Genomic DNA, 26,862 nt, shown 5'->3' on the forward strand with positions numbered 1-26,862 from the left:
GTGTAAATTATGTTTATGAATCAAAACAATGTATTTGTAATTATTTATCTATTATGGGGCATGTATCTACCAGTAAAGTATTCAGTCTGGCGGCCGGAAAGGGACCATGAATATTTTTCATTTTCTAATCAATGGACAACTGAAAATCCAGAAAGCCTGATCCTTATTCGCATTTAAACAATGAGAAAGATTAGGGCTGATGCCTGATGCGCTCGAGTCTCAATGAGAAAGTTAACAGCATCCCTAATGACTTTGGGCCGCCCGTGTCAAAGTTCACACGTGATGACGTTCCTCAGTATAGGATTCTATCGCCCAAATGATTTTCCCACTCAAAATCTTCTATAATAGGTCCATGCTCAGAACCGATCTTAAAAACGTCTGTACGCTCTATTTAAGGCTTAGCATTCCACTGGTTAAATCACGTTGGCCCCCCCCAAAACATGTATGTTATATGCTATGGTATGACAAAAAATAGATTAAAAATTACAAAAACATTAAAAAGATATACTCGTTTCCTGGTTGCACATTAATAATTGATGTATCTTCTCCATGGCAGCTGATTATCAAACTCGACTACGTCACATAACGTCACGTGCCCCCACGTCAGTTTTGTAAACATCAAACATGGCGACCCCCTCTGCGCTCCGTGCTCTCCTCCTGACTAAGAGCAAGCACGCCAAACTTGTAATTTGTCAAACCACACGCAGTATGTACCTGGGGAAACTCTTCCGGACAGCTCGGCTTCAGAGCTTGAATCAGGAACCACTGCGATGGAGCTCAACATCCGGCTCCTGGTCGGCAAGGTCACGACAGATGGAAGAAATGGGTCGTGAGAAGCACCAGCACCATGGCGAGGGACCCCCGGGGAGCGGCGCGGTACTCGGGGCACTCGGTGCGTTTGCGACACGTTAACCCTGCCTCAATCAGTACACAGTTGATATGGTAATACCAGGAGAGCATGGCTAGCTCTCCATAGCCAAGACTCTGAACCTATGCCTTGACCTGATCAGTTGTTCAGTTTCATGAACCCAAAACATCCATAACAACAACACACGCTACGGTGTGTGGCGGATTTCATATAGAACATCGGTTATTATAACACTCATAATACTTAAGCATAGACGGTACTAAAAAGTATCTTCAAATTGGCGTGTGTCGTAACCATGGGTATAGCACGCCCCCTAAACCTCTCAGCCCTAGACGCATGTTTCTAAATATCAAAGTGTTCGAATTAAATCTGAAACAGAAGGTTCACTGTTTCTTTAAACTATTGACACTATTAACCGTCCTTGGTAAAGTGACGAACCCTGTTGTCTTTGGGCATGAAGGTATGCCTGTTAAGCTTTCAGTTCTGAGCAGTTTCCAACACCTGAACTGTTTCCAAACACAGTGGATTTACCTTCTGCCCCATCAGAAATCAAATTCAAGGTAAATGGCCATTGGAATTAAACTCCCTAATTATGACTACTGATGACTTGTCATATTTCTTTCTGCAGCGTTTTCCTTCTTCCAGTCCACAGAGGAGGACACGAGAAGCGAGGCGCAGAAGAGCGAGGATGAGATCATTATGCTGTTGAAGAAGGCCAAGGTGAGACTTGGTCTCTACCAACTACATCACCACGCTATGCCTCCTGTCAGCTTTAGCATCACTTATATACTACTACTGCTAATAATGATATTACGTGAAGAGGTTTTCAATGACCCCTTCGTGCCAGCTTTGTTGATTTGCTTTAATTTTGCAATGGTTGGACATTTACAATTATACTTTTTATGAATGAAACAAAGTCACAAGATTCACAAACAATTCACATGAATACAAACACAATCAACTCAATCTAATATAATATGAATAGATTTAGTCCTATTTACAGCTCTGTCTAATGATCAAATGTTGTAAATAACACTAACCCTAGCCCTAACAGACAGGGTTGTATCCTATCGTGTGTGTGTGTGTGTGTGTGTGTGTGTGTGTGTGTGTGTGTGTGTGTGTGTGTGTGTGTGTGTGTGTGTGTGTGTGTGTGTGTGTGTGTGTGTGTGTGTGTGTGTGTGTGTGTGTGTGTGTAGCTCAGCATGTACAGGGGTCAGCTCCCGGCGGCGTCTGGTCTGCTCCACCAGGCAGTCGCTCTGGCCCACAAGTCCTCCAACACACAGGCCATCATCTACACCTACAGCCTGGTAACACTGCCTCTCACACGCTCACACACAGCTAGCAACCCTTTTCCTTTGCATAACGGAGTGTTCCCTACCTCAGTCATGTGTGTGTTTGTGTTGCGTCTCTAGATGGCCAACCTAGCCTACGTCCAGGGTCAACTGGACAAGGTGAGCAACAACACCGTTTGACTTATAAATCAATTGAAAGGCAGCCATTAAACAACATGCCGTTACACCATCAGAGCAAGCTGCTAATATTTATGAAGGCGCTAATGATCAACTCTTTCTTTCTAGTCAGAGAAACTTTTCAAAGCAACCATGAGCTACATGCTCTCTGGGGGAACGCCAGAGGTATGTCGACAGCGTTTAATTGATCACGTGCACCTGTTGCCCCCCCCCCCCCCCAGGGGATACAAAACCAGTGCAACTCTCGAAAACACTTCACTGTGACTGACAGATTTTCTCTCTCTGTGCAGAACGACAACGGCATCATAGAGATCTCCCTGAAGCTGGCCACCATATACGCCGGTCAGAACAAGTAAGGGCTCCTCTTTCAGCACCTCTCCATCCAGGGAGGACGCTGGTGGTTGGGGGAGTTAAGGTCTCGACACAGTGTGTCAAGCGCGAGCGTATACTGAACTCTCTTGCATCCTTGTCTTCAAAAAGATAGGCGTCAAAATCATTTCGGTACCTTGGAGTCAGGACTCCCCCCTTGGCCCGATATGTGAACGGAGTCACGGGGGATGGCTGATATATATGATTTCCATATTTGAAGGTACATTTTTAAGGGTAAGGGTATTTTATATCCTTATGCGCTGACGGACTGCATAATGATTTGTAGCCACGGACAACTGCTTCTAACAAACAAACTCCCCGGAAGTTGGTGTTGAGTGGGTGGAAACGTTGTGTGGCGAAGCAGATGCGCAACACTGCAGGTCCTCTGGCCTGAAGGGGGCGCCACGGGGCCGGAGACGGCGGGGAACGCCTGTGTTAACGGGTGTCGATGGTTCTGGTTCTGCAGGACAGAGTTAGCAGAACACGGCTACCGGTTCTGTACAGAGTCTCTGGAGGCTAAACTGGAGCAGCACAAGGACAGCTCACCCGACGACCAATCAAGTACCGACCAGTCAGAGACCGACCAATCAGGTACCGGCATCTCAATCCCCTCCCTCTCCCTTCCCCAAGTAGTATGCAGAGCAGGTATACATCACAAATATGGTCCAGTTCTGTTATGGGGTATTATACATTAATATAGTACTAATGAATCCAGAGCTAGTGAAGAGTCCAACATGGAGGTCCACCATATTGTAACTCTTCTCTGTTTTCTCTCCCTTCACTTCCTCCCTTCTCCCTTCTCCTCTTCTCTCCCTCTCCCCCACGCTGCCTCTCCTCCCTCTCACCCTCCCCCTCCTCCTCCTCTCCCCAGAGGGTCTGAGGAAGGAGACGCGTCTCCTCCTGGGTCTGTGTTTGGACTCGCGGGCCCGGTACTGCGCGGCCACTCGCCGGCTGAAGCAGGCCACCCAGGACTACCGCCGGGCCCTGCAGATCTGTAGCGAGGAACAGGGCGAGACCCACCCTCAGGTACGGCTCACCAAGCACACTCAGAACCAGAACCATCCGTACAGCGCCGGGGCACAGAGCCGTTCCCACAGAGCCAAACACAGAGCAGTACAACCAGAACATAGAACTACGCATACAAACACGCAAACAGAACCGTGCTTAACCACAAGACTGAACCCTGCATACAGAGCAGAACACAGAACCACGCCTTAACCACAACTTTAAGTAGAACCATACCACATGTAAATGAAGCACGGCCTATAGCTTAATGTGTCCCGAAGGAGTTTTGCATAAAAGAGTCCATTACAGAGTTGTACATCAATTTAAATCTGGTGACGTGTGTTTTATACAATCCATCTACCTACCTATCAACTAAACTGTATTTATAAATCGCTATTCGTGCAAGACTGCAGTACGTAGTGACATGAAGAGAACAAGAAATATTGTAAGATTTGTTATTACATATGGTAGCTGGTGTCTTATAAGAGTAACGATTCAGTAAACAGTAACTCCTTTAAAAGCTGTGACGTGTGTTTAACGGCCCCGTGTGGTTCTGGTCGGGGCCCCAGGGGGCCGTCCTGATGCCTGATGGTCTGGTAGTGGGCCCCAGGGGGCCGTCCTGATGCCTGCTCGCTGCTGTCTCCCGTCAGACCCTGGTGCTGATGAGCGACCTGGCCACCATCTTGGACCTGCAGGGGCTCCACGCCGAGGCCCTGCCCGTGGTGAGGCGGGCCGTGGCGCTGGGCCGCCAGGCCGGCCACCCGGACCAGCACGTGCTTCTGGGGAACCTGGCGGGGATCCTGCTGCACCAGGGTAACTCGCCTCGCCTCATACTGATCACACTGGTTCATCTCAACCTGAAGGGTAGTCCCCCCCCCCCCTAGTAAAGCTAGCTGGTTGGTCTCTGGTCACAGTGGTTCATCTCAACCTGAAGGGTAGTCCCCCGTCCCCGTCCCCCCTAGTAAAGCTAGCTGGTTGGTCTCTGGTCACACTGGTTCATCTCAACCTGAAGGGTATTCCCCCCCCTAGTAAAGCTAGCTGGTTGGTCTCTGGTCACACTGGTTCATCTCAACCTGAAGGGTATTCCCCCCCCTAGTAAAGCTAGCTGGTTGGTCTCTGGTCACACTGGTTCATCTCAACCTGAAGGGTAGTCCCCCCCCTAGTAAAGCTAGCTGGTTGGTCTCTGGTCACACTGGTTCATCTCAAGCCTGAAGGTTAGTCCCTCCCCTAGTAAAGCTAGCTGGTTGGTCTCTGGTCACACTGGTTTATCTCAAGCCTGAAGGTTAGTCCCTCCCCTAGTAAAGCTAACTGGTTGGTCTAGCCTGGGTCGCTAACTGGTTGGTGCAGCCCGGGTCTCTTCCTACAACTATTAGTTAATCTCAAGCCTGAACTGTAAATACTTATCACCAAATCAAACGGACAAGGCATGTAGGCATCATATGTGTATTTTTACAGTTAAACTCAATATCCCCCCTATTATCACAACCCAAGACCCAAGCGTGAGTTAAGTGGTCTCTTGCCCCCTCTGCTGGCGGTGTAGGGGACATGCAGGCAGCGTTGGACCTGTACAAGGAGGCTCTGTCCCTGGCCCGGGCGGCCGGTGACGAGGAGGCGGTGGAGCAGATCCAAGAGGGGCTGATGGAGGTGAAGAAGAGGAGGGAGGAGCAGCTGAAGGAGACGGAGGAGGAAGAGGAAGTGGATCTGAAGTGAGGGGGATGGATGAACGGTTAGGGTGGATAAATAGTTTTGGTGGATGGATGGATGAATGGACAGACTGTTACGAATGTTTGATGAATGATCCTTCATTGTTAAACTCTTGGTCCCCATGACCCCCTTGGACCCCCCCAAGGTGGTCTCTACCGGTGTGTGTGGGTCAGAACCAATGTCTGTACCAAAGACTTCTAACAAACCAATGGAAATGACCATCTCCTAACCACAATATTGATGATGATAATGTAACCTCGCAACCTCAACCAAACCCCTAGGGTTGACCTCATCCTCTCTCATCTCTCCTACTGCAAAGAATCGTTTGGTGTAGATGAAACCGTAGTATTTCATGTGTTTGTGTGAACATGGTACAACAGATACAGAGGTGTAATATAAACAAAAATAGTAAAGAAATATATTCTCTCTTCAATCCCATTATCATTTTATGTTGAAAATAAAACTATGTTTGAAGTTGTATTGGGTGTTTGTTTTTTTGTAGTGACTGCAGTCCTGTCATTCAATGAGATTCTACTGGTTCAACCCTTTCTTATCCTCACTGACAAAGCCATGGGCTCTTGCTGAGCATCACATTTAACATCAGCACCCTGACGTATACCTCTAATGTCAACGTAGGTTTATCGTCACAGCGCCACTCTCCTTCTACCTCCAAAGACACGTGTGTTGGGGTTTGTGGCCATTCAGTCAGCCGGTTCTGGTTCAGTCCACCAGGACACGTATAGGTTGAAAGTATTAAGAGTGTGTTAGGATATTGACCATGCTCGAACCTCTGGACGGCTCTGGACCATAACGTGTTCCGTATCCCAGCCGCTACGATGGTACTTGGACACTTTATCCAAGGCGTCTCCCAATACCATGAGGACATCCGTTATTAGCGCGGGTGGGAATCAGACGCCTAACCCTGGCGGTGTTCATGCCATGCTCTACCAGTTGACCCCATGGAAGGATGGTTGAGCTAGACCAGAGGGCTCTTTTAGATCATAGGTCATCTACCGCAAGCTTAATCAAGGGGAACCCCCTACATGCAAGACTAATGACATCTTAGCCACAGTTTAACACCCCTGTAGGTTCCCACAGTACTTATGCCCTCACACACACTGACACACACACGGCCCTGATGTTTTGTCAGCGCTCGCAGTGCGTTCAGTAAACATGCTAATGATAGAGTTGTAGTTGTTCTAATGGGTGTTTGGGAGTTGTAGTCTGTTAGGGGAAAACAAAGCCAGCCACAGCTGGATGGTGTTGGTTAAACTTTCACTGTGGGAAGCGTCACGGCTTGACGGACACATGCATATCTCTGAGGGTGTTTGGTTTTATAGCTGTGTGTGTTTGTGTCTGGGCATGAAACATGGCTTCTACTGAACACAACAGATTAACTCATCCATTGAATTTAAAAACAAAACAAAGCACAACTTTATCACAAAACATCCAGGACACCCAAACCCAACCACATAAATTGTGTGTGTGAGTGGGAGAGAGATCAAATAATCACTGTTGTCATCATGTTGACATAAAAAAACGATTCCTTATCCCCTGGTATCTAAAATCTCTCTCTATTCTCTCACACTTAGTTTTACTCTCTCTCTATCTCTCTCTTCTCTTTCTCTCTCCCTTTCACATCTCACCCTATCTCTCTTACTTTACGCCCCCCCCCCCCCCTCAATCTCGCCCTCTCTCTCCAACCCCCCCCCCCCCCCTCTCTCTCTCTCTCTCTCTCTCTCCCCCCCCCCCCCCCTCTCCTCTCAAGGTATAAATTGGGCTCGTTAAAGTGGAGAACCTGGAGCTCCAGAGATCCATCACAGCAGGTGCGTAAATACATAGACACACACACACACACACATGCACACAAACACACACACACACACACACACACACACATTCTTTGGCCTGAAGGTCTGTGGACAATCTGAGGACCGTCTGGTCAGCTGAACCCAGGATCAGACCAGCGCCACCTCTTGGATTACATTTCCCCGGGTCAGACGGCACAGAGCAGGCCTAAGACTACAGGCCCCCAGCCTCAGGGTTCTCTTTGTAGGTCTACTGAGATTAGTCTTTTAACTTGGTGATCTCAGACCTGGTTACTTTCCCTATTGATCTAGTGTTAGTAAAGCTAGGTAATGGATGAGAGTTTAGGGTTAGGTTAAGATTTGGCAAGGTTGGGGTAGGGATTACAATCCACTTCTAGTTATTTATAGAACTGTTGTATAGTTGTATAGTTTGTTTACAGGACAGGAAGGGCCGTTTGACAGAGTTTGGTCAATTCTCTAATGTTGGTTATGCCAAGCCGGGGGCTTGGCATAACTGGGTAGAGTTCAGCCAATCAGATCTCCAGATGTCATAAGCTGTCCGACCAGCATAAGTCTCCCTCGTGCCGGTGGGAGGGGCTTTATTTTGGACAGAAGTTCTTTCATGTGCAGATTCCAGCGCGGCATCACAACATGACATCATAATGCAGGAATGACAGTCGGCCTGGGCAACCTCCTCCGCGTCGCCACGCCAATCACCAAGGCAACCCCCGTGTCTGGTGCCATAGCAACCTTCTGTTGATGGACATATGGTTTGTGTGTGTATGCATGCACGTGCGTGTGTCTGGAGTGGGAAAATATAAATTGTGATGGTTTGTTTATGCTTGGGCCGTTGTGTTTCAATTAGTTTATTGGTGTTTTTGTGTTGTATGTATAGCAGTGTATATTTGTGTGTGGACGTTTGTGTGTGTGTGTGGGTGTGTGTGTGTATGCATGTGTGGCGTGAAGGTATGTGTATGTGTGTGCTTGTTTGGCTGTGCTCGCAGGTGTGTGTATGTGTCTGTGTGTGGGTGTGCGTGCATGTGTTTGTGTGTGTGGGTGGGTGCTTGTGTGTGTGTGTGTGTGTTTTTGTGTGTGCAAGGTGAGGGAGTGAGCCGGTGTAACTAAGTTGGACGGCGAGTGTGGTTGTCATGGGGACAATCCGTCTTCCGTCTTCACCGATTGAGGCTTGTTTCCCCTCTCTCTCTCCCTCTCTCTCCCTCTTTGTCTCTCACTTTATTGACATTTCTCTTCCCCTCTCTCCCTCCGACTCCTTCTCTTTCAATACCTCTCTCTCCCTCTCTCTTTTCCCTCCATCTCTTTCTCCCTCATTCTCTCTCTCCATCTCTGTCTCTCTTTCGCTCTGTTCCTCACCAAGTCTTCCTCTCCCCTTCTCTTTCTTTTTCTAAGACTTTCTCCCGCTGTCTCTCTCTCTAGCTCTCCTTTTCCTATTCTCTCTCTCCAAGTCTTTCTCTCCCCCTCTTTTTTTGTTCTCTCTTTGTAAGACTTTCTCCCTCTCTCTCTCCCTCTCTCTCTCTCTCTCTCTCTCTCTCTCTCTCTCTCTCTCTCTCTCTCCCTCTCTCTCTCTCTCTCTCTCTCTCTCTCCCTCTCTCTCTCTCTCTCCCTCTCTGTCTCTAGGTCTCTCTCTCTGTGTCCACTGTGCTCGGTCTCTGCATTATAATGTCTCTCTTTCTAAAGACTTCCAGCTTGGACCGCGTGAGGTAGGCTCTGTCTCGCCCGGGACTCGCTCTCTCTTTCTCTCTCTTTCCTTTTCTTTCCTTCTCTACACACACACACACACACACACACACCAGACACACACTCTTCCGGACTCATCTCAACCGTTCTGGTTATGGATTCAGAGAAACATCCGGCTCCTCACACACACATTAATACAAGCACGCATGCCTGCAGAAACATGCTCTCATATGTGCGCACACACACAAACACACACACACACACACACACACACACACACACACACACACACACACACAAGCACACACACACACACACACACACACACACACACACACACACACACACACACACACACACACACACACACACACACACACACACACACACCACACAAACACACCACTCTATGGGGCCGGAGGTTTGGCTGTTAATCTGTGTGTATCTAATGTGTCCATTGTGTGTATTGTGCGTCCGTAACTCTGTATCTTACCCGAACCCACTTAAGTTAACTTAGCCTAACTTAACTATTGAGTCTCTGTGCAGTAGTTTTGCACTGGTCTGGTACAGGAACTGTTGTGTGTTACAATTTGGACAGACCCTTCATCTCCGCCTCAGGGATAGCATCCACACCAATCTGGGATTCACGAATTTACAATCGTCAAAGTCAGGGTGCTGGAACGCAGACATCAACCGTTGTACCAAGCAGGTCGAGAAAGAGCCCTCTCCAGACCTTTACACAGAAGACAGAGTCTCAACCTGACTGGAAGTAGCTACCACAGCAGACCCTTTTGTACAGACACCGTTTCCACCTGTCTGGCTGTTATGTATCTATGTTACTCGGAGCCACACTGACACTGATTCAGTTTGCCCGTGGCGGGAACAAATCATTTGGCAGCGCATCCATATACCCCGGTCCTTTATAATAAGTTTAAAAAATGATCAATTACCTATCGATTTTTTTATATCTTTTGCAGAAATGCATCACCAGATATCGGTAACATATAAGTGAGCAATCCCAAACACAAGGTTGGGAACAACAGATTCGGTCAAATCCAGCCGATAATACAGAGAAATAGAAATGCAAAACCAAACATGTTCGAACAACACATAACATATAAAGTATGTGCTTTAACAGCCAGATCCATATTCTGCAGTGAGATAAACACACGCCCCCTTTCTTGAGAATTGTGCCATAGGACTCACTCAATGAAACCTAGACTGGTTGTCTACTATAGACTGCCAATGGAAAACTGATCCCAGAACAATGGAATGATGGACTCCCCAATCTCTTTCCTTCCAGGGGTCACAATCGATTCCTCAGTGGTAATCCACCATAACCTGCTGACCTCCGACCTTAACCAGAGCAATGAGCCAGAACGACCCCGACTCCGCCAGCTCCCCGGCTCCCCGGGGCATCACCATGGTGACGGGAACATTTAAACACAGATTAAGCCATACTGGAGACAGAGTGACTCATTCACATCAACCTGTTACCTTTTGTAGGTCTGTCTGGCTCATGACTGCTCTTCTGTCTCTTCTTATCCCCTCTGCTCCCCCATTCTGTCCTCTCCTCTCTCCTCTCTCCTCCTCTCCTCCCCATCCTCCCCCCTCTCCCCCCCCCCTCCTCTCTCATCCTACTTCCTTCTCTCCACAACTCCTTATCTTCTACTCCCTCTCCTCCTCCTCCCCCTCTCCTCTCCCCTCTTCACTCTCCTCTCCACTCCTCCACTCCTTCCTTCTACTCCTCCGCCTCCTTTCTCCTCTCCTCCGCCTCCTCTCCCTCTCCTCCTCCTCTCATCCACTTTTCCTCCTCTCCTCCTTCTCCCCCGCTCTCCTCTCTCCTCTCTCTTCTTTCTTCTCCTCCCTCTCCTCTTCCTCCTCTCCTCCTTCTCCCCCGCTCTCCTCTCTCCTCTCTCTTCTTTCTTCTCCTCCCTCTCCTCTTCCTCCTCTCCTCTCTCCTCTCTCTTCTTTCTTCTCCTCCCTCTCCTCTTCCTCCTCTCCTCTCTCCTCTCTCTTCTTTCTTCTCCTCCCTCTCCTCTTCCTCCTCTCCTCTCTCCTCTCCCCTCTCCTCTCCTCTCCTCTCCTCTCCACTCCTCCACTCCTCCCTTTTGCTCTTCCCCCTCCTTCCCATCCTCCTTCTCCTCTTTCTCCTTCTCCTCCTCTTGTTCTTTGTCCTTTACCTCTCCTCCCTCCCTCCCCTCCTCCTCCTCCACCTCTTCCTCCTCCTCCACCTCCTCCTCCTCCTCCTCCTCCTCCTCCTCCTCCTCCACCTCTTCCTCCTCCTCCTCCTCCTCCTCCTCCTCCTCCTCCTCCACCTCTTCCTCCTCCTCCACCTCCTCCTCCTCCTCCTCCTCTCTGACAGCCGTTCCCGACCCCCCCACACTCTGCTCTTTGTGATGATGAGGATGATGAAGAGCAGGAGCTGGATAAGACTCTGGGATTGCCGTGCTTCCATCAGATACTTCAGACGAGCGGTACCCCCGAGAGATACAGAGCTGTTCACCCCAGCGACATAGAGGGTAGGAGGGATTGGTCCATCAAAACAGGATAACTGCATTCAGTTACAAATGAATTTGCTTCAAATTCCAAATCGAAAACAACGATCAAGTCAAAAGATTAGACGAGATGTTTCCTTTGCGTAAAAACAATGGGCTCAAAGCACCCCAGAAAAATATCAATGATATTTAATTCCATAATTTAGTTTGAGTTTTACTGGGGTTGATATGGTGGGGAGAATGGGGATGAATATGAAGTTGATGAAGATGATGAAGATGATTATCCTAATATGTGTGGATGATGATAATGATGATGATGATGATGTGACGATGATAATGTGGAAGGTGATGATGATGATAATTTGATGATGATGATTTGATGGTGATGAAGGTGTCTTGGGTCCCCAGAGCATCGCCACAGCGTGCTCCATGTTCACCAGCCCATCGCCAGGCCTCCTGAGCAGAAGAAGGCACGTGGCAGGGAGGGGGCGGGGTCACGGAGAGGCTCCGCCTCCAGCACCACAGCCCCCCCCATAGAGGAAGAGGAGGAGGAGCAGGTGACACACACACACACACACACACACACACACACACACACACACACACACACACACACACACACACACACACACAAACATACACACATGCAAACACACAGATGCAACCGTTCTGCACACACATTTATCCGCACACAAACACACATCTGCACCCAGAAATGCAGAAAAACACATACACACAGACACAAACATACACACAAACACACACACACACACAAATAAATGTACACACACACACACACACACACACACACACACACACACACACACACACACACACACACACACACACACACACAAACACACACACACACACACACACACACACACACACACACACACACACACACACACACACACACACACACACACACACAAACACACATACATACACAAACAGACACATACACACACTCACACAAACATGAAAACAATTGACAAATAATCTGTGTGTGTGCAGTTGACACACATGCGTACACACACACAGATGACAATGTTTTTTTCCCCAGGCCAGCAGTACTTCTCCATCCCACCCGGTCGCCGTGGCAACAGTGAGGGCACCAAGTGACCATCGGCCATTGAACAACAGACAAACTGAGTGAGTCGGACACTCAAAAACATCCAATGGTTCTAGTGCTATAAAACAGTCCAAGGTAGCCCCACAAGCATGCTGGTTTAGAGTAGGTCAAGACTTCCAGATGGAGTCTGTTATATATACTGTGGACAAGCACTGACACAGCACAATGCCTGTTGTACTGCTCAGGATGCAAACCATGTGTTCATGTTATTGTGTCCTCCAGGGCAGCGCCCCCTAATGGCCGGTGTGGCAGCTACACGCTGCAGGGCGGAGAGCCCTGGGGCCTTCCAGACGAGAGTGAGACCCTGGCCTCCATTGACCTGGATGGGATCAAGAGTGAGTCTCAACGTGCATCAGGCTAACCGGTCAACTTGGAGCATGCAGGCAGACTTGTAGCTAGCAGGTAGCAGGTGAACTTGTAGCTAGCCGGTAGGGGCTGAACTTGTGGCTAACAAATAACAGGTTAACTTGTAACTAGCCGGTTACGGCTGAACTTTTAGCTGGCAGTTAGGAGGTGAACTTGATGCCAGCAGGTAGCAGGTGAACTTGTAGCTAATAGAGAGCAGGTGAACTTGTAGCTAGCAGGTAGTATGTGACCTTGTACCCAGTAGGTTACAGGTGAACTTATAGCGGGAGCGTACCTATGTTCCCCGGTTCCTATGTTCCCCGGGGCCTATGTTCCCCTCTTTGTATGTGACTGGGGAACATAGGCCGGGGAACCCTGTGAGCAAATCTGTTTTTCGTAGGATTGTAGGGGCATTTACCGCCTTTTTCGCCTCTGATTCGCCTGTGATTGGTTCGAATGGCTCTCCTCCGATTGGTTATGGTTAGGGTTAGATATAGGGTTAACCCTCACCCTAACCCTAACCCTTTGCACCCGGGGAACATAGGGATGACCCCACTTATAGCTCCCTGTTAGCAGCTTAACTTGTAGCTAGCCAGCAACAAGTTAATTTGTAGTTAGCAAGTAACAGGTGATCTTGGAGCTAGCCAGAGCGGTTAAACCAGGAGCTAGCGGTTAAAGGGTAAACTTTTATCCAACAGGTGAACGCATGGCTAGCCAGTAGCAGGGGGATAATCTAATTTGCTGCCAAGCTTGAGGCATTTTGTTGAGTGGTTTGTCTGTTGTTTGTGTATGTGTATTTGTGTGTTTTGTTTTGTGTGTCAGATGTTTGTCATATGATCCCTTGTTGAGAAACAATGATCATCCTACACACTCCATCACAAGGACCTCTCTCATGCCTGATTCTGTTTGTGTAAGTGTATAGTGTGTGTGTGTATGTGTGTGTGTGTGTGTGTGTGTGTGTGTGTGTGTGTGTGTCTGTGTGTGTGTGTGTGTGTGTGTGTGTGTGTGTGTGTGTGTGTGTGTGTGTGTGTGTGTGTGTGTGTTTGTGTCTGAGTGTTTTTGCGTGTGTGCATGTGCGTGTACCCGTGTTTGTGTATTCATGAGTGGGTGTGTGTGTTCATGAGTGTGTGTGTGTGTGTGTGTGTATGTGTGCGTACTTGTGTATGAGATAGTGTGAGTCTGTGTGTGCCTGCGCGTGCATGTGTGCGCCTGTCTGTGTGTGTTTGCATTTGCCCTGGGGACTAGGGCGGTCTTTCTGATTATGATTAAGTGGTGACTCAGCTCTGCCAGAGATGAAAACATGCAATGATCTTTGAGACATTAAAGAGATTTGTAAGAACAAGTTTTTGTCCAGAGGGACGCCTAATGCTGTTAGTACCAGAATAAGTTCTCCTGATAGGATGAGGCGTGTGCCTGTTGTATTCATGGCTTAGTAAACTGGGGATACCACATGTACATATACAATTCCGAATAGTAAAATCTGAATATTCTACAATCTGTAGTAAAAACTCTTTTTGAGAAGGGATTCGCTCAAAGGTGAGTTCATGCTCCTTGTTTCCTGTGATTTTTGTAAGAAATGTTTAGCTATTTTCCTACCTGTCTGTGTTTCTAAATCTCTCTAATTGCATGCTTTTGGCATTAAACGTGTTTTGGTTGGAGACTTGCTCCTAGACCTCGGCATCGGATAGGTCTCCTCTGCTCTTGCTGGAGCATTCCCTGCATGGTGTTCCGACCCGCGGATTAGAGAGGGAAGAGAGTTTATATCCCAACCTTGTCCCTGGCGATGTGGGAATGTGTTGTCTGAGGCTTGGAGGTCCAGGCCAGGTCTTTGTGTCCGGAGAGATGCGTGTGAAAGGACAGATTAGAAGACCTGCGTCATCGTGGCTCAACGCTCAATGATGCTCAGCCAAGCCTGAGAACCACTCACCTGTCTCACAACACCTTCCCATGAAGGGTGTGTGTGTGTGTGTGTGTGTGTGTGTGTGTGCGTATTTCTTAGCGTGTTTGTGTGCATGGGATGTATGTGGGTACGTGTGCATGTGTGTGTGTGTGTGTGTGTGTGTGTGCGTATGTGTGTGTATGTGTGTGTGTGTGCGTACATACGCAAATGTTGGTGTGCAGTTTGTATTTATGTTTGCGTGTATGTGTGTTTGTGCGTACATACGCGAGTGTATGTGTGCACTGTGCAGTGTGTATTTGTGTTTGTGTTTGTTTGTCTGTGTGTATTTGTGTTTGGGTGTGTGTGTGTGTGTGTGTCTGTGTGTGTGTGGTCCTTTCTCATACCTTCCCACCAATGTTCTCCCGGTTGACCTCATCCCGCCCAGGTCACCGATTGGATGATGTCTCGGCCACGCGACGTCACCTGGTCAGCAAGAGCGCCAGGGGGCCGATGGTCTACACCTCCGGGGACCCCCGCTCCGAGACCGCCGGCCACAGCCCCAAACCGGACCGCTCTCCGCACGAGGTCAGTCCTCCCCCCCCAGCCCCGCCCTGTGGCCAAGATCACCTCAGGAACCTGGAACCTGATCGGCCAAACAGAGTGGGCTGATGTGGGATTCCAAGTCAGTTTGATTCCGAATCAGTTTGATTCCAAGTCAGTTACATTTCAAATCAGTTACATCCCAAATCAGCTTGAATATCCTAGCTTACAGAGTGTTCCTCAATTTAAACAAAGTACCGTGTGAAAGATTGCATTGTCCCAAAGCTAGCCCAATGTTTCCTATTCTCATAACACCACCAACAAAGCAGGGAATTAGTAGGTGGAGTTTGGGTGCAGTGTTGGACCCTTCCCACCGGTGTTCCCCCTCCTGTTCCCACCTGATGGGGCGCTTGTTTACAGGTGTGAACGGGGGGGGGGGGGGGGTTCTGTGAGGAGCAGGATCAAGTGTAATCCTGAGTCTTAAGCGGCTGAATAGGAGGTCTGGGTGGTGAGTGTCAGGTTGAGATGATGAGGGTGGGGTTCGAGAGATAGAGAAAGAGGAGAGGGGGAGATAAAGGTGGAGAGAGAGGCTAGAGGGAAGGGATAGGGGTCGTGTTGGGGTCCAAACCCTCAGACCCTGCAGGTATCTGGTCGGACGCACATTGTCCAGGGGTGGAAGATGGTCCAGGTGGATCAGCTCCGGCAAATGGCCCAGGACAGCAAGGTAGGCCCGCTGGAACCTAGAACCACAGAGAACCCAGGCTCTGTCTGGGATATATACTGTGTGTTATCGGTTGGTTGGGGGATGCTTGTTTTTAGTGTTTTAAGCTCTGAGTTGTGTACATAATTATTTTGTAGGAGTTAGTGTTGACGCAGGGCCTAAGAGGAGGGATTCTGAGCTTTTAATGCTTTTCAACTTTTCAAGTTGATTCATGAATGAAATAAATTATCCAAATTATCTGAGTTATCTTCATGTGTGTTTGTGTGTGTTGGTGTTTGTTTGTGTGTATGTGTGTACGGGTGTCTGTCCATCTGTCTATCTGGATGTAATTGTATATCACTTTATATATAAAGTGTACATCTCCTTTATGTGTGTGTTTGTTTAACTAAATACAGTATATATATATATATGCATACATATATATTCATTTGTAGATGTGTGTCGCAGGTGTCTGTGTATATACACATAGATATTGATTTGTATGTGCATCCAGGTGTTTGTGTACATATAGTATATATATATAGTATATGTCCATGTGTATACCCAGGTATTTGTGTATATAGAGTGTATAAACTGTATATGTTCACGTGTATGTGTGCACCAGGTGTTTGTGTATATAGAGTGTGTATACAGTATATGTTCATGTGTATGTGTGTATGTCTGTGTGTACCAGTTGTTTGTGTATATAGAGTGTGTATACAGTATAGGTTCATGTGTATGTGTGTATGTCTGTGTGTACCAGGTGTTTGTGTATATAGAGTGTGTATACAGTATGTGTTCATGTGTATGTGTGTATGTCTGTGTGTACCAGGTGTTTGTGTATATAGAGTGTGTATACAGTATAGGTTCATGTGTATGCGTGTATGTCTGTGTGTACCAGGTGTTTGTGGAGCTGAACGAGCTGGTGGTGGATCAGAACCAGCAGGTCCAGTGGCGCGAGACGGCGCGCTGGATCAAGTTTGAGGAAGACGTGGAGGAGGAGACGGAGAGGTGGGGGCGTCCCCACGTCGCCTCGCTCTCCTTCCGCTCCTTGCTGGAGCTACGCAGGACCCTCTCCCATGGTGCACTGGGGCAGTGGGCCGGGCGGGCTTAGGTTTGGGCGGGGCAGGGTTAGGTTTGGGCAGGCGGGAGGGGGGGGGGGGGTCATAAATACTACGACCCCAGATGCAGCTAAAGGCAATATATTTTCTCTTTTATTCAATGAGATGATGTAAATATCTATATCTAATAATGTATAAAGTGGGCTCATAGTGTAAATGAGTTCCTGTTCGTTCCTCGTCCATTTCCTCTGACCACTGAGAGATTGATTGACGGGACGATGGTCCTCTGTGTGTAGGCGCGGTCCTGCTGGACCTGGACCAGAAGACCCTCCCGGGCATCGCTCAGCAGGTGGTGGAGCAGATGGTGATCTCAGACCAGATCAGAGCCGAGGACCGCGGCAACGTCCTGAGAGCCCTGCTGCTCAAACACAGGTACACGCAGCCTCCGTCGCCGTGCTTTCACCAACTTGTTCAACTCAGGATCTCTTAGCGTGGTGAAATAAATGTGTCTGTGTGTGTGCGTTCGTGTGTATGTGCGTGTGTGTGCGTGTGTGTGTTTGCTCTCCAGTCATCCGAGCCGTGAGAAGGAGTTCAGCTCCTACAGCAGGAACGTCCCGGCGGCAAGCATGACCCCCCCGAAAGGGGGCGTGGTCACCCACCCCGACCCCTCCCAGAGACAGACCGGGGGGTCTGGGGGAGACGGTTACCACGGAGACACAGAGCTGGAGCCGGACAGGAATGAGGTGTCTGATGGCCGTCGATAGGGCAAGGGGGTAGGGGCGGGTCAAGGACGATGTTGTAGTTTGATACTGACCTTTGACCTCTCTTTGTGTGCATGTGCATGTGTGTTTTTGTGTGTGTCGTATTGTGCGTGTTGCTGTGTGTGTGTGTGTGTGTGTGTGTGTGTGTGTGTGTGTGTGTGTGTGTGTGTGTGTGTGTGTGTGTGTGTGTGTGTGTGTGTGTGTGTGTGTGTGTGTGTGTGTGTGTGTGTGCGTGCGTGCGTGCGTGCGTGTGTGTGTGTGTCTACGTGTCTTTGTGTCTCCTTTAGAGAGAGTTCCACCCTTTGCGTCGCTCCAGGTCCAAACAGGAGCTGAAGTTACTGGAGAAGATCCCTGAGAAGGCTGAAGCCACCGTGGTCCTAGTAGGTACGTAACCACAATCTGCCACTGGTAGACAACGACGACCGCGCAACCGTACCTAGATGTGGTCTACACGTTACCTAGAGGTGCCCCCTCAGATGTGGACTGGAGATGTGTTAGCGTGGTCTGTGTCTCTCCAGGCAGCGTGGGCTTCCTGGACCAGCCCTCCATGGCCTTCGTTCGGCTCCAGGAGGCGGTCCCGCTGGAGTCGGTTCTGGAAGTTCCGGTTCCTGTCCGCTTCCTCTTCCTGCTTCTGGGCCCGCCCACCGCCAACATCGACTACCACCAGATTGGACGTTCAATCTCCACACTCATGTCCGACAAGGTCAGAGTCGCCAATCTCCCAGAATTCAAGCTGTGTGGATTTGTGGATATAGTCAATACAACTGTGTTGATCAGCATAGTCAATGCCGAGGTAGTTACTTTCATGGAGACCCCTCAACCTCGTTCATCCATTTTGATTTTAAAATAAATAGTGGGCATCAGAGAACGGAGTGGGGTTGAAATACACAGCAATGCGTCTCCATATTCGGAAACGTGTCCATTGGTATAACATAGGCTCCACATCTCAATAACCTCTCTTGCCCAAGACACGAGATGGAGTGAGGATGGCTTCCTTCAAAAAAGTGTTTTAGCTTACAGCTAACCCAAATCCTAAATCTGAAGTGAATTTACACAAAATCGACCACAGTCTATCGTGGTCGATAACCCCAGCTTTCCCCGGTTCTTTTGCAGAAGTTCCACGAGGCGGCCTACATGGCAGACGACCGGCAGGACCTGCTGACGGCCATCAACTGCTTCCTGGACAGCAGCGTGGTCCTCCCGCCGTCGGAGATGGAGGGGGACGACATGCTGCGCTCCGTCTCCCACTTTCAGAGAGACATGCTCCGCAAGAGCATAGACGGCGCCGCGGCCACCAAGGAAACCGAAGGCTTCAAGGACGCAGGTGAGAAGAGATACAGAGATACAGAGATACAGTCCTCAGGTCCAGGTATCAGAGGTGACCGAGTCTTGAAGGGCTTTCAGGGGCCCTCCAAGTTCAAAGAAATGTAGGGGGTCTATCTATGTGACTTCTAGCGGTTTTCTAGACTTAGATTAGTACAGGATTCCGATGAACGCCAAGAAAGGTCCCGACGTGGTCTTCTAGATGTGGTCTTGATGTGGTCGAAGTGACTTTAAGATGTGGTTATGTATGGTCTACTGTAGGTGTCTTCTAGATGCAGGGATCAAATTCGGCTCAGCAAACAGGTTTCAGATCATTTATCAAGTAAAAGCCTAATCCAAGCCCAGAGGGAATGTGTTCTAGAAGTCTTCTCGATCTTCTGGTCTAGAAATGTGGTGTAGGTCCAGTGGTCTGGTTTCCCTCAGGTACAGCACCGGTGTTTCCAGATAAACTCTCCAGTCTCCAAAATGACCCCCTCCCGGTCTACCCTCCCGTCCCCAGGCGCCCCAGACCCGTCCAAGCCCGGCGACGACCCCCTGAGGCGGACGGGTCGTCTCTTCGGGGGGCTGGTGAAGGACGTGGCGCGGCGGTACCCCCAGTACCTCACCGACATCCGGGACGCCATGAACCCCCAGTGCATGGCCGCCGTCATCTTCATATACTTTGCCGCCCTGTCGCCGGCCATCACCTTCGGAGGCCTCCTGGGTACGTATGGAGCGGCCGGGCCAGCCCCCCAGGGCCAGTACCCCAGGGCCAGCCCCCCAGGGCCAGTACCCCAACGCCCCGGCACTGTCCCGGTCCACAAAGTGATGGAACTCTTTATCTGCTCGTTATGGTTGATTTGAGCCATAAGGATTGCGAAGGAATGTTACTCTCTATGTCACTCCTCCGTCTTTCATGGAGGAAATATCACCTGGTCTGAGCAGCAGATTTAGCAGTTATCCAATCACATTCCGGGTGTAGAGCATGTAGGAGTGGCTTGTTGGTTTCAAACCCTTGTAGACCAATCACGGCCCTGCCAGAAGGTTATGAGCCAGACAGGATATGATGCAATAGACTTTATTAAACCGGCCTTATCACATTATCACATACGCATGACATAGACAACAAGCATTACAGTTGGGAGACACACACAACCAAGACAAGGTTAAAATAAGTATGCGTATTACATCTATTATAATGTATTAATGGCATTCGGTCATCGTCACAGGTGAGAAGACTGAAGGGCTGATCGGCGTGTCTGAGTTGATCGTTGCCACGGCACTACATGGCCTGGTGTTCAGCATCCTGGGAGCCCAGCCGCTGCTCATAGTGGGCTTCTCAGGGCCCCTGCTGGTGTTTGAGGAAGCCTTCTACTCGGTGGGTGCAGTACTCTATGTGGCGTTTGTTCGAAGTGACGTTTTTAACAACTTACTTATAAGAACTTCCAAAGAATTGTATTTTAAAGCATTGTCAATGTTAAAGAAATAGAATATTCCGTTGAATGCGAAATACTTATTCCTAAAAGTTTTGAGCTGGATCAGCCGTTTTGAAAATCTTTTCACAGGTGGGCGTGTCCACCTAGATGTTTGCTGGATTGATCAGTCTAGCAGCCAGTGTACTTTAGCCAAATTTGCTCATCCATTCAGCACACATCTAGGTGGACACGCCCACTTGTGATGTCAGAACTGGCTGATTTTTTAAATGGCTTGTAATGACTAATCACACTAGCACCTGGTTGTGTAATATGTCACCTTTTAACCCTCGGTATGAACTAGTAGCTGATATTAACACAACAATAACACAAAAACAACGATCTCCACCGCGTGTTCACAATTCCACATGTGAATTAATCTTCTCATGTTGCGTCCAGTTCTGCAAGCAGACTGAGATGGAGTACCTGACGGCGCGGGTGTGGATCGGGTTCTGGTTGGTCTTGATCGTGGTTCTCACCGTGGCCTTCGAGGGCAGCTTCCTGGTCCGCTTCGTCTCCCGCTTCACCCAGGAGATCTTCTCCTTCCTCATCTCCTTCATCTTCATCTACGAGACCTTCTCCAAGCTGGTCAAGGTGGGGTTTGATGGTTCTCATGCAGAGACTAACCCGGGTACCTTGGCCGAAAGATGAAAGACACCAAACATGTCAGCATTTTGACCTGTCCATCCTTTGTAACCTTTTCCACAATTTCCACTGCCTTTATCATAATATATTTCTGCGAAACGGAATAAAACCACTAACCCTTAGACAAAGTGCAGCTAGTGCCTTGCTCAAAGTGCCTTGCTCAAACTCCTCGTATCTCAGTGTGTGCTGGTCTATCTGGTCCCCAGATTTTCCAAGAGCACCCTCTGAAAAGCAACTGCTCCGCCCCCATCAATGAGACCTTGTACCCGTTCAACTCCACCTTGGATGTGAGCCCTGCTGGGAAGGTTGTGGGAGAGCCCAACACCGCCCTGCTCTCCCTGGTGCTTATGTCCGGAACTTTCCTCATGGCCTTCTACCTCCGCAAGTTCAAAAACAGCGTCTTCTTCCCCGGCAGGGTGAGTGAGGGGTTGGGCCCATTAGGTGTGTGTTCTGCTACGCTCTGTCCATAACGCGGGAAGGACAGTCCAGTAGTAGCTAAGGTGTTTCCCTTCAAGTCCCACCCTATCCTCAATGGACCTGTATGCATCCTGGAGGGAGATGCTCTAACCCCCTTTCTTCAATGACGTGTACTAAATGTACTATAATGATGAGTTTGTTCACATATGTATGTCGTAAAATGAAGGTTTAAGAATGGAGGTTCATCTGTACTTGGGCAGGACTCCCATGGTAACCTGACTACTAAGTATTGCTTCATGATTGGAATATTAATATTGCTTTGTTGTTCTTCAGCTACGGCGGATCATCGGAGACTTTGGCGTCCCCATCGCTATCCTCATCATGGTGCTGGTGGACTGGAGCATTGCCGACGCCTACACCCAGGTGAGATGACAACACCTGAGTGTTTGAACCACAGTCCATGACATCATCAACATGCTGAAGGGGTTCCCCTCCCCACTCTTGATATAGATACTCCACAAAAACCTTCTTGAATCCTGGTTGGAACCATGACAACTCAATGGAAATGCTTTTCAATGCTACCTGGTTTGGGAAACGGAATGTAGAACTTAAACTGCAATTGAACTTTTATGCAGCGAGGATGCCATGGTTTTCCAAAGATTGTAGAACCAATATGGCCGCTATGTGAATAAGTGAAAGCAGTTTGACAGTATTTTTCCTGTTTCCTGTTCCCAGAAACTGAGCGTGCCCAGTGGCTTCTCGGTGTCCACGCCGGAGAAGCGTGATTGGTTCATCTCCCCGCTGGGCTCCGACGGACAGTTTCCTGTGTGGATGATGTGCGCCAGCGTCCTGCCAGCCATCCTCGTCTTCATCCTCGTCTTCATGGAGTCCCAGATCACCGCGTAGGACCACACACCCATTTAAACATCTACACCTGCACACACAGACACACACACACATCTACACGCACACACACACACACACACACACACAAACATCTACGACACCCGCACACAAACAGACACTTAAACAATCATACAGTCACGCATAGGAACAAACACACACACACACACACACACACACACACACACACACACACACACACACACACACACATGCACACATACACATTTGGATACGCACATTAACCTACTTTGATATGCATATTTGAAAGAAAAAATAAATGCTTACCACAGACAGCTTACCGTTAACGGCTAACAGCTAACCCGCTAGCGCATGTCTCCCCAGGCTGATTTGTAGCAAAAAGGAGCGCATGCTAACCAAGGGGACGGGCTTCCACCTGGACCTGCTGATCATCGTGGCGGTGGGCGGGATCTCCGCCATGTTCGGCTTGCCCTGGCTGTCGGCCGCCACCGTGCGCTCCGTCACGCACACCAACGCCCTCACCGTGATGAGCAAGGCCGTCGCCCCGGGAGACAAGCCCCGTGTCCAGGAGGTCAAGGAGCAGAGGGTGACCGGGTTCCTGGTGGCCGTGCTGGTCGGTGGGTCTGCGGGGCTGTCGCTAACGAGAGGAACCATTAGAGCTGTGTTCTGTTGTTGTCATCCATATCTAATAGTCATGAGTGAAGCATGCTGAACGCCATTAGCTGAAGATGCTCCGAATGCTCCAAGGGATCAGAAGAAAGAGCTCAGTACAATGCAGTACAATACAGTAAAACAAAATACAGTGCAGTGCAATATATCATAATATAGGGAAGTAGAGTACATTTTTTTATAACATAGCTCAGTACAATACTATACAGTACATACAATACAATACAAGCGAAAACCAACAAAACCAGAATGTGGTTATTAAAAAGCTGTGTTTGTAGTTGTGTTTGTAGTTTAAGAGGTTTGTTTGTGCGTTTGCTTGTGTGTGTGTGTGTGTGTGTGTGTGTGTGTGTGTGTGTGTGTGTGTGTGTGTGTGTGTGTGTGTGTGTGTGTGTGTGTGTGTGTGTGTGTTTGTCTGTGTGTGTGTGTGTGTGTGTGTGTGTGTGTGTGTGTGTGTGTGTGTGTGTGTGTGTGTGTGTGTGTGTGTGTGTGTGTGTGTGTGTCTGTGTGTGTGTGTGTGTGTGTGTGTGTGTGTGTGTGTGTGTGTGTGTGTGTGTGTGTGTGTGTGTGTGTGTGTGTGTGTGTGTGTGTGTGTGTGTGTGTGTGCGTGCGTGCGTGCGTGCGTGCGTGCGTGCATGCACAGGCCTGTCCATCGTCATGGGGGAGGTCCTGAGACAGATTCCTCTGCCCGTCCTGTTCGGGATCTTCCTCTACATGGGGGTCATGTCGCTGAACGGCATCCAGCTGACCGACCGCTTGCTGCTGCTCATGATGCCCGCCAAGTACCACCCTGACCTCAGCTACGTCACCAAGGTCAGACCCCCCCACCAGCCCGGGAGCCTGAAACACTGGAGCTTAGTGTTGTGGTGGCTTTTGTGGTAGTATAATGCAGACTAGTCAGTGTGTATCAAGAGTATATATAGTACAGTGTGTGTTTACATTTGTGAATGACATTTATGTTCTCTGTGTGTGTGTCAGTGTGTTACATATGCGTGCATTGAGTGTGTTTGTGTTGGCGTGTGTGTGTTGGCGTGGTTGTGCTTGCACGGCATGTATGTGTGTGTGTTTACATTGAGGTAGTTCTTCATCATGATACAGAATATGTGTGTGAGTGAGTCTGTGCTGTGTCTGTGCATGCCCTCTCTGTGTAGATGTACGTGTATAAACGTGTGTGTGTGTGTGTGTGTGTGTGTGTGTGTGTGTGTGTGTGTGCAGGTGCGGACGGTGCGGATGCACCTGTTCACCTGTGTGCAGCTGCTTTGTCTGTCTCTGCTGTGGGTCGTCATGTCGACGGCCGCCGCACTGGCCTTCCCTTTTGTCCTCCTCCTCACCATCCCTGTGAAGAGACTGCTGCTGCCCCGCATCTTTACCCACCGCGAGATACAGTGTGTGAGTTACACACACGCACACACACACACACACACACACACACTAATCTGCACCTCCTGTTAGTTACACACACGCATACACAGACACTCATGTATCTTCACCCCTGTGAGATAGTGTGTGAGTTACCAGACAATCACACACACACACACACACACACACACACACACACACACACACACACACACACACACACACACACACACACACACACACACACACACACACACACACACACACACACACACACACACACACACGTCCCCTGAGCAAGAAGCCTCACCCTGACTGCTCCAGTCAAGCTGTCTGTCGCCTTGTACGGTTGCCTCCGCCGTCGGTGTGCGAATGTGTGTATGAATCGCCTTGGACAAAAGCGCCCGCTAAATACCCTAAATTTAAGGTTCAGATATTAGATACATCTTCAGCCCCCTTGAGATACACTGTGTGAGCTACACACTCACAAATACACACCCTTGCTAGTCCCTACCACAGTGCTGTCTGATATTGACCCTTGACCCGGCTGGTCCTCTGTGTTCCAGCTCGACGCGGACGACGCCGAGCCTCGTCTGGACGACCTGCAGGTTCAGGACGAATACACACAGATGCAGATGCCTGTGTGACCTTGAACCCCCAACACTGCTGCTGCTCACTGTGGATTGGTTTCACACACCTTGTCTTGTGAGGACCACCTATTGGGGACTGCGTTGTGGGGACCAAGTGCGGCTGACAGACCAGAGGCTCCCCCAGTCACAGATCAAGTTGAGCTCCAGACTGCACTGGGCATTTTATTTTTATTTAGAAGAAATTTACATTTAGTGGAACCGCGTATATATATATGCTATTTTTGTTAGAGAATCGCCTCACCTTGCGGATATATTCTGTTTGATAATAACCCTTGTTCTAATATGTACTACAAATAAATATTCAAAATCAAATTTCCTGTGTGAAGTGTGCGCGTTTACCTCATCAAAGCAAAAAAACGAATCCTGCCAAATGTGGCATTACATGGGGCAAAATTGTTGGAATTATCCTCCTGGGAAAGATTTGTATTCTACATCTTCTTCGGAAAAACATTAAAGATGTAAACATATTAAATATTAGCTGATGGGTCACTACAGTTTAATGGTGTCGTTCTCTCTGTCAAAGACTTCCTAAATAATTCAGCAGATAAACATCTAGTTTCACTCAATCTTGAGCTGTCGTTACCTATTTTCAGCAAGAGATGGCGCTGTCACTCCAGTCTTGCTTTCTGATGGTTGATATTAGCGATGAAAGACAAAGCATCAGAAAGACAATTTTTTTCACGTTTTGATCTTATGAACTGGGATTTTGGGGCTTGAGTTGGAAGAAAGGATAGAAGGTGTGTGTGTGTGTGTGTGTGTGTGTGTGTGTGTGTGTGTGTGTGTGTGTGTGTGTGTGTGTGTGTGTGTGTGTGTGTGTGTGTGTGTGTGTGTGTGTGTGTGTGTGTGTGTGTGTGGGGACACACACACACACACACAAGGGACAAGACGCAATCACAGGAAGATTGGTCTATTTGTAAGGAGGATGGGGGGAAAGGGTGAAGAAGACCGTACAGGATTCTTTCTGATCGGCTGGAGAGCAACTGTATAACCAAGGAGGAGCCAGATTACCACGGGTACGCATAAAACGTTTATTAATAACAATCGGCATATTCAAATGTTTGTAAGTAGGCCTAACTAAAAAAAACGCTGCATTCCTTAAACACAACATGCAAGTAAAACCAAGAACACAAATAAACGTCATCAACCCAATAAAACCCACAAGTAAACCCCCAAGACATTAAAAGCTTAGACACACACTACATGCAAAATACGAAAGATAAAAGCACATTAAACATGGTATAAAACCAGAACAACCACCCATACGTCCACCTTGCGAAATATCCCGCGAGCCAATCTGCTGATTAGTCAATAAAGAAATTGACTTTTAGAAACATCTATTCCTTTGATTAGCTATTTAAAAGTGTGGAATGGAAATATCCACAGAAAAATAAAATCGGTATTTTTTTTTATTGACTGTGTGGGTAGCTTCTCTAAAATTAAAATACTAATATAGGGTCTTTACCGCAATGGTATAATGTTGAGGTGATTAAAAATAAAATAATGTAAACATTTTGATTTCTTTTGAATAATTCGCACAAATGCACACACAATCTAATATAATATGGACTGTGTGTGTGTGTGTGTGTGTGTGTGTGTGTGTGTGTGTGTGTGTGCGTGCGTGCGTGCGTG

At 48.5% G+C, this 26,862-nt stretch overlaps 2 protein-coding genes across 2 annotated transcripts; both read left to right on the forward strand.

Moving 5' to 3' along the window:
• The first annotated feature begins 587 nt into the window (after positions 1 to 587).
• On the forward strand, positions 588 to 5,893 carry LOC130387561 (tetratricopeptide repeat protein 19, mitochondrial-like). Its single transcript, XM_056596724.1, has 10 exons — positions 588 to 892; positions 1,497 to 1,588; positions 2,065 to 2,175; positions 2,281 to 2,319; positions 2,446 to 2,502; positions 2,628 to 2,689; positions 3,173 to 3,297; positions 3,578 to 3,732; positions 4,362 to 4,524; positions 5,252 to 5,893. The coding sequence occupies exons 1-10, from the start codon at positions 625 to 627 to the stop codon at positions 5,419 to 5,421; spliced, it is 1,242 nt and encodes a 413-aa protein (XP_056452699.1). The 5' UTR covers positions 588 to 624; the 3' UTR covers positions 5,422 to 5,893.
• A 4,394-nt stretch (positions 5,894 to 10,287) lies between these two features.
• On the forward strand, positions 10,288 to 25,230 carry LOC130387871 (anion exchange protein 2-like). The gene is made up of 21 exons (XM_056597169.1): positions 10,288 to 10,344; positions 11,326 to 11,440; positions 11,825 to 11,909; positions 12,774 to 12,886; positions 15,221 to 15,360; positions 16,917 to 17,097; positions 17,373 to 17,508; positions 17,645 to 17,819; positions 18,125 to 18,221; positions 18,356 to 18,540; positions 18,951 to 19,161; positions 19,660 to 19,863; positions 20,369 to 20,517; positions 21,011 to 21,205; positions 21,463 to 21,672; positions 22,007 to 22,096; positions 22,409 to 22,575; positions 22,922 to 23,175; positions 23,868 to 24,037; positions 24,440 to 24,613; positions 25,150 to 25,230. The coding sequence occupies exons 1-21, from the start codon at positions 10,288 to 10,290 to the stop codon at positions 25,228 to 25,230; spliced, it is 3,189 nt and encodes a 1,062-aa protein (XP_056453144.1).
• Positions 25,231 to 26,862: the final 1,632 nt, after the last annotated feature.

The sequence above is a fragment of the Gadus chalcogrammus genome, chromosome 8 (assembly GCF_026213295.1).
Source record: "Gadus chalcogrammus isolate NIFS_2021 chromosome 8, NIFS_Gcha_1.0, whole genome shotgun sequence".
Classification (NCBI taxonomy): Eukaryota; Metazoa; Chordata; class Actinopteri; order Gadiformes; family Gadidae; genus Gadus; species Gadus chalcogrammus.